This window comes from Periplaneta americana, chromosome 14, assembly GCF_040183065.1.
Source record: "Periplaneta americana isolate PAMFEO1 chromosome 14, P.americana_PAMFEO1_priV1, whole genome shotgun sequence".
In the NCBI taxonomy this organism is placed as follows: Eukaryota; Metazoa; Arthropoda; class Insecta; order Blattodea; family Blattidae; genus Periplaneta; species Periplaneta americana.
In genome coordinates, this window is record NC_091130.1 from 93,099,446 (window position 1) to 93,116,980 (window position 17,535).

At 32.8% G+C, this 17,535-nt stretch overlaps 1 protein-coding gene across 1 annotated transcript in view; it reads left to right on the forward strand.

Moving 5' to 3' along the window:
- The window catches only part of Gprk1 (G protein-coupled receptor kinase 1), an 881,497-nt gene that overhangs the window by 700,240 nt on the left and 163,722 nt on the right, over positions 1 to 17,535 (forward strand). Inside the window, exons 5-7 of the mRNA XM_069845748.1 lie at positions 12,988 to 13,062; positions 13,169 to 13,230; positions 14,693 to 14,744. Of these exons, the coding sequence (XP_069701849.1) occupies positions 12,988 to 13,062; positions 13,169 to 13,230; positions 14,693 to 14,744 (189 nt within the window). The remainder of the gene's footprint in view (positions 1 to 12,987; positions 13,063 to 13,168; positions 13,231 to 14,692; positions 14,745 to 17,535) is intronic.

Here is a 17,535-nt window from a genome sequence, read left to right on the forward strand (position 1 = left end):
ATGTTAGTTTTATTAATGTTTAATGCTAGTTTATTGGTTGTAAACCAGTCATAAATTTTAAGGAGAATTATTTTTGTTTTATATTTGAATGTGGCAAAGTTCTTGTCTGTAATTATGATACTTGTGTCATCTGCAGGATAACCTATTCCTTTTATTATGGGGCCAAGGTCATTTATAAAAATTAGAAAAAGAAGAGGCCCTAATATAGATCCTTGTGGGACCCCTGTATGAATATTTCCCCATGTTGAAGTAGATTTAAAGGAGTTATTAAATGCGTTGATTTCCACATTTTGTTTTCTGTTTAGGAGATATGACTCAAACCATTGATATGCTATGCCTTTAATACCATAGTATTCTAATTTTTGTAGTAGAATTTTATGGTTAATACAATCGAAAGCTTTGGAGAGATCACAGAATATCCCTCCTACTTGTAATTTTTTATTAATAGCTTCCAGAATTTTATCAGTTAAGTTAAAGGTCGCTTGCTCAGTTGATTTATTCTTTCTGAATCCATATTGTTCCGTAATGAGAATGTTGTATCTATCAAGATGATGATATACTCTCTTATATATAACTTTTTCGAAGACTTTTGAGAAGATTGGTAGAAGGGATATGGGCCTGTAGTTTTCGGGCGAGGTTCTGTCCCCTTTCTTGAATAAAGGAATAACAACTGAATATTTCAGTTCCTCTGGAAATACACCATTAAACATTGAAAAGTTACATAAATAAGACAGGGGCTTGGCAATTATTTGTGAACTGGCTTTTAATATTTTGTTAGTAATTTCATCATATCCCGAGGAATTTCTAGACTTTAATTGCTTTAGAATTGTAATTATTTCTCGTGAATTTGTTGGAAAAATTTGAATATTTGAGAAAGTTGATATTTTCAAACAATCGATGGCATTATTATTATTATTATTATTATTATTATTATTATTATTATTATTATTATTATTATTATTATTCTGTAGGATGTTTAGGTTACCGGTATCAGTTATTGAGAGAAAATGATTGTTGAATATGTTCGCATCTTCTGTTGTATCTGATGTTTTTCTATTATCTGTTACAAGAGTGTAACCTTGTTCTTTACTTCTAAACTTTCTACTTTCTTTTTTTATTATGTTCCAAGTTGTTTTGATTTTATTATTCGAGTTTAGAATAATTCCGTTATAGTGAAGTTCTTTGGCTTTTAAGATTACTTTGTGTAATATTTTAGAGTACTTTTTAAAGTGAGCTATTAATTTGGGGTCATTACTATTTCTACTTTGAATATAGAGAGACCTCTTAGTTTTACAAGAGATTTTTATGCCTTGTGTAATCCAAATGTTTTTAGATGTTTGAGAATTTTGGTACTTTACAGGAAAACTGGATTCAAAGATATTTAAGAATGTATTATGAAACACATTGAATTTACTATTCATATCACCATTATCATATACTGATTCCCATGTTTCATTTTTTGTTTAGCTTCGAAGTCCTTTAAAGATTCTTCATTTATGACCCTTAACCTAAATTTATTCGGGTGTTTTGATGCAGGAATGCTATCGTTTTTTCTTATTAGTTGAGCATCATGGTCTGAAAGACTATCGGTAACTATCTAATCTGTCTTTCCTTATAATTATATTATCAATTGCAGAAATCGATCCTTTTTGTAGTCTAGTTGGAAAATTGACTGTATGCATTAAATTGAAGGTTGCTAATAATGTGTTAAATTCTTCTTTTTTTAGTGTTCTCAGTGAGGTAGTCAATATTTAAGTCTCCGCAAAATATGTATTCGTGTTTTTTTCTGTATGTGTTGTAATGTATTTTCTAGTGGATGAAGAAAATGTTTGAAATCTCCAGAGGGCGACCTGTATATACCTATAACTATAAGATTACCAGATTTTAATTCTAATTCTACCGCACACATCTCTAAATTTTTTTCTCTGCTAAATTTTGAAAGGCTGATATTTTTAAAATTTATATCGTTTCTAACAAATATGCACACACCTCCTTTCTGTAGATTCTGTCTACAATAGCTATCTCCTAGTTTGTATCCTTCCAGTGAAAGTGCCGATAATTCCTGTTGTTTCATATGATGTTCAGTGATGCATATTATATAAGGGTTTATTTGTTTTATTTCTAAGAATGTTAATAACTCTTGTGACTTGTTTCTAAGGCTTTGTATGTTTTGATGAAATAAACTAAACTGACTTCCGGTATCTTTTGTTTTTGAATTTGAATTAACCCTACAAAATTTATGATTTGTATTTACTTCACTGTTCTGATTACCTGTAGGCCTATTTTCTTTTTCTAATTTATATTTTATCCTAAAAAAGGAGATGCCCTATGATGAACAGCAGGAATTATATTGGTAATCACTGGAATCCTACCCTTTATTCTATTAGCGATCAGATGCGAAAGCTTCTTCTTGCCTCTAGAATGCAAGTGTAGGCCATAAGATGTATAATCATCTCTCTTAATGCCGTGGGTATTATCCAGTTGTTCCTTCAAACATTTCAGTTAAACGAAAGAATGATTCAATAATAATAATAATAATAATAATAATAATAATAATAATAATAGTAAAAACAATAACACAATAATCATAATAACAATAGTGTTAACTAGATATATCAAGATACATTATAGTAATTTTTATTTTATTTTGAGTTGTCGTTATAAATCGAATTTACTATTTAGCTATTTTTGTACATCTATACTAATAATAATTCTGTAGCCAAAATTTTTCTGGTAATTTTCGATTTTCCAAAAAATAATTGGTGTTAGCATGTATAATTAACCATCCTGAAACCGAAAATCGCTTTTTTGAAATTTGTGTTTGTATGTCTGTCTCGAGCCCCTACAGCCGAGGCTGCGCATAAGTTTAGAGTAGGGACAAATTGAAGCTTGCGTCCGCCGCCATGTTTTGGGAGAAGCACCGGCTAGCAGACGGCTGCACTATACAATGCTGAATGTTTAATATATATGTTTGGTGTCTCTTATAAATCAATCTGAATGGCTAAATGAAAAAAAAATTCTATTAACATTTAAAGCGACCACGTTAAAGACCTAATAAAGCTTAGTTACCGTTAGTTTGACATGAAACGAAAGAAAACTGCAGCAATTTGATACCGTAACTAAAGATGTTGTATAGTTATTTGACAACATATAGAACGAACAGAAATACAAATGCATATTGTAGTAATAGTTCAGATGAAAAGAAAATTATTAGTATTAACTATTATTAACAAAATACTGCCTGTGTAAGACGTTACATTAGGCCGATATTATAAACACATTTGCTTTGATGTGGACGAGAAATGAACAATTAATATTATTTATTCGCTTCCATACCACATACTATAGGCCTACACCTGTAAAATAGAAACACGTACCTAACGTTTTAGTTAGAAATATAAGTAGGTATACCGTGCAATAGCTTATTATCACAGCTGTAGTATGAAATAAACGTCACATGCATGAATTAGTCATATAATAGAACTCAGGCCTAGTGTACAGAACATCTTGCCTATTGATTCATTATTATTATTATCATTATTATTATTATTATTATTATTATTATTATTATTATTATTGACTCCGTTAAATATTGTCTTACAACATTTTTATGTAAAGTCGTATTGTACTGGTAACCTTAAGCTGTGTGCTAACATCTGCTCTTTATGTAGTACTTTCTTTTATTTGGTTATTTAATGACGCTCTATTAACTACTATATTATTTAGCATCATGGTATTGATGATCGCGAGTTGATATTTGGCGAGACGAGGCCAAGGATTCGCCTTAGATTACCTGACATTCACCTTACGGTTGGGGATATAAGAAAAAACCCAACCAGGAAATCAGCGGGAATCGAACCCGCGACCGAGCGCGACTCCGGACCGACAGTCCTTAGCCCACTGAGCTACGTCAGTAGATCTTTATGTACTTCTATGATCAGTTTAACAAGTTTGAAATATGATTCTCGGGAGGAATCTGGGATCCATTTTCTGAAATATGTTCCTATAAGTGTAGAAAAATTGTACAAGTGTTCTACTTCTAGAGCACATTGTTTTCACACGATGTAAGAGTGAGTAGTAATATGCCATTAAACTGTCAGCATCTGTATAATCGCTCTTTCACTTAAGCGGTATATGTCTATAATTTCAGATGATGATATGACAAGACTCCCATTATTCTTTCGTTAAAAAATAAAAGAGATTTTGTTTACTGCTGGTAGGCTACGTACCATAAATTGAGTCTTTAGATTTGTTACACCATATTTTTCTTAATGATTTAACAATTAACCCAGCAATGAACAGAATCACATTTTGACAATATTGTGTCATTGAGAATGATGTAAGAATGAGGAAATTGCAATCAATGTCTACAATAGAAGAGTCATATCGCCTCTGATTTTCAAAACATTGAGGTTTATTATTACAGTGCGTTAGGTGTTTTGAAAATACCATTGGGTATATAGACATTTTTAGCGGACATCCCTCTCTTTGTGATATAATTTAAATAAATTATTTATGTATTTTCTAACGTATATAAAATAACATAAGTAAAAATATTCCATGTATTCGATCATAGGAAATAGAAATAAACTAATAAGTCTATTTATGAGCAATATAAGGCGTTTATATTTAAAGTAATGCTTAGTTACATTATTTAGATTTACTTCTGTTATTTTATATTATACGTTAGAAAATACGTAAATAAGTTTAGTTATATTACAATGAAGGAGGAAATGCGCTAAGAAAACGCCTAAATACTGAATGGTATTTTCTAAACTCCGAATGCTTGATAGAAACAATCATTCGTGCTCCCCAAACATGGCGCCGCGCGAACCTGCGCGAGAGGTTTCAAATTTGTACAAGACACCAGCGCCAATTGTGTGTCTAGATATATAACTACAACGTCTTTGGTCTGTCTGTCTGTCTGGATGTTTGTTACCTTTTCACGCGATTGTGGCTGAACTGATTTATATGAAAATTGGAATATAAATTAAGTTCGTTGTAACTTAGATTTTAGGCTATATGGCATTCAAAATACTTTATTTAAAAGGGGGGTTATAAGGGGGCTTGAATTAAGTAAATCGAAAATCTCCCGTATTATTAATTTTCGTGAAAAATGTTACATAACAAAACTTTTTTTTTATTTCCGATACGTTTTTTTCTATGCAAAATTTTCATGGGACTGATATTTAATGAGATAAATGAGTTTTAAAATTCACATAACGCCATCTAAGCCGCTGTAATGAAATAAAAAACAAATGACTTCGTCTATAAGGGGCCTTGGACAACAACAAACGAAAGCTATTAAACATAGCCTACAGAGAATGTTTCTGTGTTTGTATGAAGTAATATCGATTAAAGGATATACAAGACTTAAAATAACAGTACAATACATTTTCACTGCCGCCTCAGATTATAGCGTTGTTGTTCCTGCAATAACTCCTATGTGCAAAATATAAAATTTTTGAGTAGGAAGAAAAAAACACATTTATTCATTCCATGGCAATGGTACATAGGAGATCGTGAATTCTTACATTTTCGAAAGAAAGAAATATAATTACATATCACTATATGAGCTGTATCACTATTTAAGTTATTTGAAGGGTTCAGAACCATAGTGGGCCAAGCGCCATTTACTGAAGACGTAGAAAACAAGGGTTAAAATTAAGTTTTTACCATTATTCAATGGAAACATATAGCAAGTAATATAATATACACAAAATAAATCTAAATGATGTCAATCGTCATTAAACTATGGTTGCATGTAATAACAATTAAGAAACATGTTAAAGGAATTGTCATTGCACCAAATGAGTGATCTCTGGACCAAAATGATCGTATTTTAATTTTTTACAATACAATTTAAATTAAGTAACATATTAAACGATTTATCCTCCTATCAAACAGGAATGATCAAATTTCCTATTTTAATTATGTAATTACTTTATATTTATTTCTAACGGGTGCAGCGGAGTGCACGGGTACGGCTAGTCAATAATAATAATTTAATGGATATGATCTTAATTTTATATTTATACTTATTTTCGTCATATACGAGTATATTCAATTATCATTATTATTATTATTATTATTATTATTAATTCACATAATATATCAATAAGCAAATATACAAATTTAAAAGGAAAACTCAAGCCGGCTGAGCCATTGTTTAAAATAAATAAATAAGACTATTCGGACACTATTAGGTCTACTGTTAATTTATAGTACACACAATATGAAAATTAGAACAGTTAAGTAAGTCACAAGCAGTGCCTCAGCCGTTTGCCGCGCTGCTTTTTCTACTGATGTGATGCCTCCATTTACAAGTTTTTGTCGGTAGTGTTTGTATACAGACAAAATTATCTCTCTCTCTCTCTCTCTCTCTCTCTCTCTCTCTCTCTCTCTCCAGACTTAAAAACCCGCTTTCTTTTTGTATCGTAGCACTCTGGAGAATTCATTATTCAAGTACCAGGGCCTACTGTATATAGTTCTCGATAATTCTATCAACAATATTAGTATTAAAATTACTGTTTAGAACAAAGCACGAGCTCATGACACTGGTACGAAATGCGACTTGTAATGCACGTGGTATTTCAAATGAACTGGGAAGTTTGGCTACACTGTCTCCGTAATCCTGTTGTCAGATTTTCGTGTAGTTAGCACGATGATCCCCCCCAGCCGTTATAGCTGGCATTTGCAACCGGGTTTCGCTACCTATCATAGCTCCCCAAGTACATCACGATGCTAGACCCAGATAAAATAGCTTTCATTGAACAGCATATAAACAGTTTTCCTGTTAGTGAATCGCACTATACCCGAAATGATAATGTAAACAGGAAGTACTTGAGTCTTCTTTGAACATTCGAAAGATGTATGATTTGTACAAAGAAGCATGCCTTAAGGGCAATAGGGAGTTTGTAAAAGAAAGTTACTATCGTCACATTTTTAATACACAATTCAACTTACGCTTACAAAACCCGAGAAAATATATTTTTAAAAATTGTGTCTCTTTCAAAATCAAGAAAATGAATACAAATCTCACAGTGGAAGAAAAAGCAACATTGGAGACAATCCATGAACTACATTTAAGGAAAGCTGAGAGAGCCCGTGAATATATGAAGCGTGATTCTTCCAATCCTAATACTGAAATGTACGTGATATCTATGGATGTACAGAAGGCCCTTCCATTCCCAATACTGACAGTCAGTGATGCTTACTACAAAAGAAACCTATACGTCTATAACTTTGGCATTAATGACATGAAAAGTAAAACGGGATATTTCTATTGTTGGGATGAAGCTATTGCAGCTCGGGGCTCCCTGGAGATTGCCTCATCCTTGCTTATTCACTTCAAGAATTGCTGTCTTCTAAACCAGCTATATAGCATATTGTGATTTAGTCCGATTCTTGTACTGGACAGAATCGAAATTTGTATGTAGCCCTCACACTTCCGCGTAATGTTCTGTCCAGTGACAATGACATCGAAACCGTTGAACAAAAATGTTTGGTTTCGAGACATTTATACCTTTCCAACGATGGTGATTTTTGGTGTGTTGAAACTGCCAGTAGAAATAGAACCATTTATGTACCAAAAGATTGGTACAACATGATGGAAGAAATCCGAAGAACCAATAAGTTTGTGGTTCATGAGATGCAACGTCCAGATTTTCTGACAATCAATGGTCTTCAACAGTGTCATGAAGAGAAAACAAAATCTGGCTGGAAATGAAAGCAACTGGCTGAAAATGCGTCATATCAAGTACAGTAAGGCGCATGGAACCTTTATCCTTTATAAAGGAAATCTGAACGAAATAGTTGAGATCGAAGAGCTTGACTTGAGAAAAGTCGTGACAGAACTGGGTGACCGTCAATATGCCCGACTCGGCATCAACTTCAAATGACTTACGCTGATGGAAGATTCGTCACAAAAGCAAAGAAAAGAGATATAGGGGATCTATTGCAGTGTATACCCCCTTGTCACCATTCTTTTTTTCTTGGCTTAAATTCTGATCCTTAAACTGTTTCCGATGACGATGAATAAGTTGATGAAATCATGATATCAGATGACGTTGTATGAATTTTCATTTTGTTCTTTTAAATGTTCATTTTTGTTTGTGTTTCTTAACAATAAACAACAGTTCTGTTTTTAAGTAGGCTTTCAACTTTTATTCAATCTCATTTCCTTTCCCAATTTATCAAGGGAGTAGAGTAAGGGTGAAAAAGTAAAAAAAAATAAATAAATAAAACACATGTATCTATACTAATAATAAATCTGTAGCCGAAAATTTTCTGGTAATTTTCGATTTTCCAAAAATAATTGGTCCTAACATATATAATTAACCACCCTGAAACCGAAAATCGCTTTTTTGAAATTTTTGTTTGTATGTCTGTCTGTCTTTATGTTTATTACCTTTTCACGCGATAATGGCTGAACGGATTTCGATGAAAATTGGAATATAAATTAAGTTCGTTGTAACTTAGATTTTAGGCTATATGGCATTCAAAATACACTATTTAAAAGGGGTGTTATAAGGGGGCCTGAATTAAATAAATCGAAATATCTTGCTTATTATTGATTTTTGTGAAAAATATTACACAACAAAAGTTTCTTTAAAAATAATTTGCGATAAATTTTATTCCTTGAAAAATTTTGATAGGACTGATATTTAATGAGATAAATGAGTTATAAAATTAAAATAACTGCCATCTAAGGCCGTGTAATGAATTAAAAAACAAATTACTTCGTCTATAAGGGGCCTTGGACAGCAACAATCGAAAGCTCTGAAAGATAGCCTACAGAGAATGTTTTTGTGTTTGTATGAAGTAATATCGGAAGCTAAATTAACCAATTTGTATAATTATTATTTCACCATTGGAAAATGTAGTTTCTCTAGATGGACATAATGCTATAATGTTATTACAGTAACTTCTGATATAATATAATATAATATAATATAATATAATATAATATAATATAATATGTAATATTATATTTAATATAATTTAAGTTATTTGAAGGGTTCAGAACCATAGTGGGCCAAGCGCCATTTACTGAATACGTAGAAAACAAGGGTTAAAATTAAGTTATTACCATAATTCAATGGAAACCTATAACAAGTAAAATAAAATATACACATTAAATCTAAACGATGTCAATCTTCATTAAGCTATGGTTGTATGTAATAAAAATTAAGAAACATGTTAAAGAAATTGTCATTGCACCAAATGAGTGTCTCTGGATCAAAATGATCGCATTTTAATTATTTGGATGCAATTTAAATTAAGTAACATATTAAACGATTTATCCTTCTATCAAACACGAATATTCTCTGAATCAAATGTCCTATTTTAATTATGTAATTACTTTATATTTATTTCTAACGGGTGCAGCGGAGTGCACGGGTACGGCTAGTTATTAATAAAAGTGTTGCAGAGAAAAGGGCGTATAACTGAAGGGAATCCGAATTGAATATTGCTATTAAATTATGCTTCTCAAATGTTTCGTTTCAGTTTCATTTGTACATTTTGTTCCATTCTCTTTCTACAAAATGACGAAGTTTGCTGTTTCTTCATTCTTGATTACACTCTTTTAACACTTATGTATCACTGATGAACTACTGAGTTATTTAAGTAACAATTTCATTGTGTTAATATTTAAATTGTAATGTTACTTCACGTAATTGACTAGTTTCGATGTTAATCCATCATCCTCTGAATTCTAGATTATTCGAACAGGTAAAATGATACCACATTTTAAATATTAACACAGTGAAATTGTTATTTATTTAATTTAAATAACTTAATAGTTTACTATTGTAAGTTTGTGTATGAAATAAAATTGATACCGGTAATTAGTTTTCAAAGTAGCTACATACATATTCGAAATCTTTCAATATCAGTGGATAGGGTTAAGAACAAGGGTTGTATTATGCAGAACTATAAATAAGTAATACTTGAGGAATTGAGGAAACTGGAAAGAACAATTGAAGACCTGAGAATGATAAGTGGATGAAGACTATTTTTTAGGAAATTGAGATTTTAATGCCAAACGCAACTATAGCCCTTACTTCATCTACTGGTGTGAAATTGTAGTCAAATACTTCGTACAAAGTGAACTGCATGGCTCTGAATGTTATAATTTTCTAGACTTCCACTTTTGTTGAGAAGGAGATGCCAAACGCAACTATAGCTCTTACTTCATCTACGCAACTACTCTCTGCTCCACAATTAAAGAACCCTGGTCTCACACCACTTCTACACAGATGACAGTGATTGACAGGCCAGTTAGGGGAGGTAAACTTGCTAAAACTTTCAGCTGTTGCCATGTTTGCGCTTGGCTTGACTCTTTAAATGTATTTTCTTTTGCAACTGGTTGGATTCTTTCAGAAATGGAAAATTCACAACACAGCATTCTCGGCGGTCTTCTGGCGGTATTTTTGTCCACAGTTTCACTAATTGGGGGAGCGTGTCAATCAGATTTATGGCTTCCTGAACCCAACCCTGCAACGAAGGTTCTTTACTTGTGAAACTAAGAGTATAGCCCTTACTTCATCTAATGGTGTGCCAAACGCAACTATAGCCCTTACTTCATCTAATGGTGTGTGAAATTATAGACAAATACTTCGTACAAAGAAAACTACATGGCTCTGAATGTTATAATTTTCTAGACTTCCACTTTTGTTGAGAAGGAGAAATCGAGATTTTAATACCAAACGCAACTATAGTCCTTACTTCATCTACTGATGTGAAATTTAGTCAAATACTTCGTACAAACAGAACTACAAGACTCTGAATGTCATAATTTTCTAGATTTCCACTGTTGTTGAGAAGGAGAAGTGGACAAAGACCAGATTATCCTTTTCTCATTCTCAATGTGACAGCAGAGTAGCGTGGTATGTACATTAGGCATGTCTAAAGTATGGCAATTTCTCTGAATTTTCATGATTTATTGGATGACATTGTTAATGATCCAAGTTATGTTGTGACAGACTCAAGTGATAGTGATGATATTGTTGTTCAGGAATCTCCTGTAAAGTCCAAGAAGCGATCTAAAACTAAAAAATGGAAAGTGAAAATTCAGGGGCGTATTTTGCAGGCTACCGGGGCTACCGGCGGTAGCCCAAGGAAATTACAAAAGAAAAAGTTTATAATATAACATAATGTAATAATTTTGTATTATTAGTTTTACCATAGTAATTAAAATTAAAGTGATTGTTAGATATATTTTGTGTAATAATAGGGTCAGCGGTAGCCCAAACCCTTTAACCAGTATACGCCACTGTGAAAATTAAACTTAACATTAACAATGGACAAACATGCATGTCCACCAGTGGAAAATTAGTTCCAAAACGTAACTCTGAGGACTGCAAATGCAAGAGACAATGTACACAGAAGTTTCCTGTAGATATAAAGAAGAGTATTCTTGATAGTTTTAATGACTTAAAAGACAAAAATGTACAAGCTGCATACTTGTTAGGGATGATTTCAATGCTATCTAGTGCAAGGTATGATATAATGTTATACAGTTCTATTATTTGAATCGGCCTGGATGGCGCATTCGGTAGAGTGCTGGCCTTCTGTGCCCGAGGTTGCGGGTTTGGTCCCAGCCCAGATCGATAGCATTTAAGTGTGCTTAAATGCTACAGGTTCATGTCAATAGATTCACTGGCATGTGAAAGAACTTCTGCGGGACAAAATTCTGGTACATCAGCAACGCTGATATAACCTTATCAGTTATGAGCGTCGTTAAATAAAACAATTTACAATTTTTTCTACTATTTGAGTTGTAGAATATGTAAAATGTTTGTATATTCAGGTGAAAATATTGCAGTGTCTGGGACACAACATGCACGTATCTGATACTTTTGTTGTTACGAAGAAAAGAGTGCATGTGGATGAAATTAATTTGGATTTAGCTGGAAATCTGTATGAATTGTCATTACCACGAAATCAGAAAAAAATTGCGTGATATTTTCAAGCTTGAGAAGTTCATTCCTCCAGGGTATAAACTGTGGTATAATCATATTCGTGAGTAGGTATGGATATTAATAAAAAGGACATAGAGATGGACTCAGAGTCAAAATACTAGCATAATATAAATATGATATGTTTCCTATTATTTTAACTAACTGCAGACATTATTATTTTGTCGAATAGTATTTACATTTACATACACATTTTGTCTTGAAATAATTTGAATTCCTTCAATGAGTGTGAGAACTGGATACGTTTATTCTTTTTTTTTTACTGGTTATTTAACGACGCTGTGTCAACTACGAGGTTATTTATCATCGAGGGATTGGTGATGCGAGATGATATGTGGCGAGATGAGGGCGAGAATTCGCCATAGATTACCTGACATTTGCCTTACGGTTGGGGAAAACCTCGGAAAAAACCAAACCAGGTAATCAGCCCAAGTGGGAATCGAACCCGTGCCCGAGCGCAACTCCAGATCGGCAGGCAAGCACCTTAACTGATCGAGCTACACCGGTGGCTACGTTTATTCTTATATTTGTTCAAAATAATATAAAGGGAATTAGTTAATTTTTACTATAATGGCATAAAATGATTTTTTTTTTTTATGTTAAATCACATTTTAAGTAAAGTTATTCATGTAGCTAGTGTTTACATTTTTGTCATTTTGTATTGAAAGAAATTCAGAATTTTGATTGAGAGTGAGAACTGGGTAACTTCATCGTCATTTTTTTATTTATTGTTCATTGGAGATTAATTTAATATTTACTTTAATGGTATAAAATGTTAAAAGATGTCCGAAACTTTTCAGTGACTATTAAAACACTTATTGAATGCTGAAAAAAAATTATGAAAATAGTTGTTCTCGATTATCTCAAAACTACTGTCTTGGTCTTTATCCTTATCATTCTCAGGTCTTCAATTAGAGAATTAACTGGTATTACGAAATTTTTTTACTCAGATCATCACTGATAGAATTTTTTACAAATGATGTTAATTTTATTTTTTCTTCAGGATTATTCCAAAGAAGCAGTGGCTCATGTACAAAAGTATTTAATGAAGAATGAAGTTCCGGTTAATTTATTTGAGGTGAGTTTTATATTAAACTGCATATTATGTGAAACTTACATCTGTATTGTAGGACAGGACACATCTTTTAATATAATACGTATATTTTGCTCTTTTCTACTTCTAGCCCTACATTGAGGAGATTTTTAATCATCTAAGAGGGGAACCTTTTAAGAAGTTTTTAGAAAGGTAGGAATAAAGGTAAAAGATTTTTTTTTCAGGATTAATCATTACAGTGGAGATTTAACTTTTCATGCAAGAAATGAAACATGTTTAAAAAGATACCATATAGACTCTGGAAGATGAAATATTATATATATATATATATATATTTTTTAATTTCGGTTTTGCTATTTTCTTCCTTGAATTATAAATACTTTATAATTATATAAATAGTGAAACTGCCCAGAAAATTCAACATATTTAAGAATATACAACTTATTTCGTATATTGTTAAAAATATGCCTGCATGTATGGAGTGCTTTTTTTCTCGAGAAAAAGGTGGTGGAACTCAGTGTATGATATATCAGTGGCCCAGAACCAGACTGTTCCAAGTCCATTTTACTATTTCTTTTTTCAGGAGAGCTATTTAAAGCTCCTGACATTCAAAACTTCATGAAACAATTTGGAATAGCTTCATATCAACCTTTTGGAGAGGAATATTTACAATTTTTTGTTTGATTCATATATGGAGACAAGAACTGGAACACAGATTTTTTTCTTATAAAAAGTTGGACTTAGAACAGTCTGGTTCTCAGCCTTCGATATTATAGCAGATAAGGAGATGATTACTGTCCTTTACACGAGAATTTTGTTGTTTTTAAGCTTCCATTCGTCCAACTTTAAGACTGTCAAGGCCTAATAAGCAGAGTTGAAAGAAAAATTATATTAAAACAACTATTAACACATTTCTTTGTTCCATTATGGAAAATAAAACAAAAAAGTGCCAGAACACTGTTCCAGCATGTTCTGCCAGAAAAAAAGCATTGCATGTATGATTGAAAACCAACATGTTGACAAAATCCGAGAATATGCATTGTTCTACTCTTATGATTAATTCTGAGCACTAAGCTAAATATGACATGAGGTTGTATTGTATGAGAAGAAATAAATACAAAAATGTTGATTCTGCTGTAAGTTGTCCATAGATTCTTGCTCTAACGCTTTAGACGTCCTCACATCTGGTTTTCGGTACAGTTTGTTTACATCATGTGCTGTAGCTGTGCATGTAACACACTTTTGATAGCTGTAGACAAAAATTTAACATATTAAAGTAGAATTGCAGTAGCTTGAAATTCATACTGTAGGTCCACGTCAGTCATTATGAATTTATTGTAATGAATTCACTGTTATCTTCCCCCTCCCCCTTTCACAGAGGAGGGACCCTAAGGCTTGCACCTTGGCCTGAGGTTTATTGTGAAATTATCATCTTATAAAGTTGTGTTTGAATTCATGCTAATATAGCAAATAAGATGTACAGCTACGTATATCACTTTCAGCACTTGTTTGTATTATATTACAATGTAACCACTTTTGTTTAGTCTTGTTTTAGTTCATCAAAGACATGTATAAATAATTATTTCTATTACATAAGCATGTTTGTGTGTGTGTGATGCTTACAAAAATATAAGTTTTGTTTCGTCTTTTTCAGTGATAAATATACCAGATTTTGTCAGTGGAAAAATTTAGAATTAAATATTCAGGTAAGAATAGTTATTAATTTTGTAATATACTATTATGTGTAGAATTGTAACTGTCAGTCTAAACTAAACAGGGTAGCAAAAGTGTCACAACATTACAATAATATGGTGGTAGAGGTGGAAGTGTTGGTGGAGATGATGTGTTGTTTAATTTAGGATTTTAGCACAGTAAATTTCTTACTTAATCTTTTGTGACATAAATATTGCTTACTGTGTAATATTTTACATTGTAATAGATATAATATTATCCAGTTCATATTGTAGTGGATATATACAAAGTGGCCACGCAAAACCAGTTTCCTAACACAGTGTTCATGTTACAGTAGAACCCCTTTTTAATGAATCTCTGAGGGATTACTTTTTTTCCCTCCTTAAATAGGGGTTTTCCTTAAAAGGGGGTTTACATAAAATGGAAAGGAAAGGCTAAAATAACTAGTACTAATATATGTGTTATATACCAAACATAATAATTACTTAATTAGACCTATAATTATTATTTAAAATACAGTCGTTATAATATTTTCTAACTCTTCAAATGGTGAGACACGATTGTTTTTCCGTTTGGTTGAATCTGAAGCACACTGAAGCTCAACATTGAAAATTTCTTCTTTCTTCTTCATTATTCCCCATAATGAAGTACATAGTTGGCAAATCATGGCTTTTTGCCATATGCGATAGTGTTATTTGAGAAGTGACCTCGACATCCCTTATTATTTTCACTTTCTGTTCGATAATTAATTTCATATGTTTAGTCGCCATTATAGCACTGCATAAACAGCATAAACTAACAAAAAAAACTTGGAGACAGGATCTACACCACTCGTGAGAACAAAGCAAGCAAAGCAACCACTCTGTGAAAACAACACAAAGCAAGACCATAAAGAACTATAAAGAATAATGTCACCACATAGTGCCACATCACTATCAATTGAGATGCACTATCGAATATGCTGGTACTATTGATTATTGAAAGTCGATTCGATATTTCAGGCTTCATTATCACAAAATCCACATGAAAAGTATTTCTTAAAAACGGAATTATCCTTGAATCGGTTTCCTTAAAAGCAGGAATTAATTACACTATTCTTATGGTAGTTTGGCTTGGACTTGACAGATTATTCCTTAAAAACTGGAACTTTTAAATGGGGTTTTACTGCATATTTCGGATTTTTGCCCAGGACACTATTTCACACGATAGTATAGACTTGCAGAAATGGGCGCCAATTGTTGCGTGTGTCATAGGGCCAGAATACGTCACTCATTCCTTCCTTCCATCCCCACGTCATTGACTTGGTAGGGCAGGGGATTTGTATTCAGTATCTGTGTTATGTGATTGCGTACGGGTCACAGAGACATCATTTAACTCCAGTGGACTGTGGACAGGAAACCAACGCTTTCCCCATGCTTTCACCCCTCTCTCGCCAGTTCTGCATCTCTGTCATAGTACAACTTTTCGTCCCGAGCAGTTCGTCCCAGGTCACTAACGTCCCAGGAATTATTTTGTCCCAAAAAATTTTCATTCCAAATTAATGTTCGTACCACATGACTGGAACCAAAGTGAGACACTTTTGTCCAAAATTTTTTTCCCACATTTCTGTTCGTTCCACTCGTTAGGTACGAATATAATGACAAGCCTATATGTTAGAGTATTCTCAGAACTCATACAACATTGTCACTTAAAAATAGAGTGCTTGTTATCGTTGCTAAAGCATTACAAATCAGTAGATTTCTAAATTGGAAGTGTAAATTACAAAATTATCTGTAAATGGACCAGCCAAGGCTGACATCTAAAAGGGGAAAACTCAAACTCATTTGCAAGGGATTTTTATACAAAAACATAGGGAAGCAGATGTTAAAACCTAATGGAGATGTGAGAATAGAGAACAGTCTTCAGGTCGATTACATTTGGCCATAGGTACCTTGGAGCTTTATCATCAAGTGAAAGTACATCATTATTAATAAATCGACATGTATCTTCCACATCAAGTGAAACGTACTTGAAGCTTTCCAAGGTAAGAACCATGAGTCACACTGTACAAAGAGTACTGCAAGCACATTTACTGCCCAACCCAGGATTTACAAAGATATTCTCAATAGGTTAAATTTGACATAGATCGTCGCGAATGGCTTCTACAGTTTGACAATAAAAGCAAATTGGCCTTGTTATCAACAAGGGACCAGATGCGAGAATTAAGTCGCTGTTTGTACTGGATATGTGATGGAACTTTCAGATCTGCACCCAGAACAACAAATGGGATGTACACACGTTTGGGACTAAAAAATTGGGACACAAAAAAGAAGTTAAGCATCTCTGGGACAAAAAAATTGGGATGAAAGTTACTGGTACCATTTGCTTGGGACAAATCGACATACATTCATTTCACAGTATCATTCTTGCACCTGTGCATATGAGTTCAGTTTACTCTGTCTGTGTATGTGTGTGTCCTGCGGCATTGAATTGAACAACAGTTATTTTTTTGTGAGGGAGTATATAGGCACATGTTCTTTTTTCTTGGTTCATGAATGATTCATGTGCCATAGTTCTTAGAAAAGCAACAATTCAGAACTTAGTGAAGAAATGGTGTCAAACTATTTCTGTGATCAAAGCAAAGAAAGTAAAACATGCACCTGTACACACACACTAGAAGCTGTCACTGACTTACCGAATCCTATCATTAGAAGCCCCAACACAGGTGTTAGCCCGCAAAGGAAATTAACTGCAGGTTTATTCAGTGCACATTTCATAATTTGAAACTTGTGTTGTTCATGAAATAAAAGTTAATAAAGGAAAATG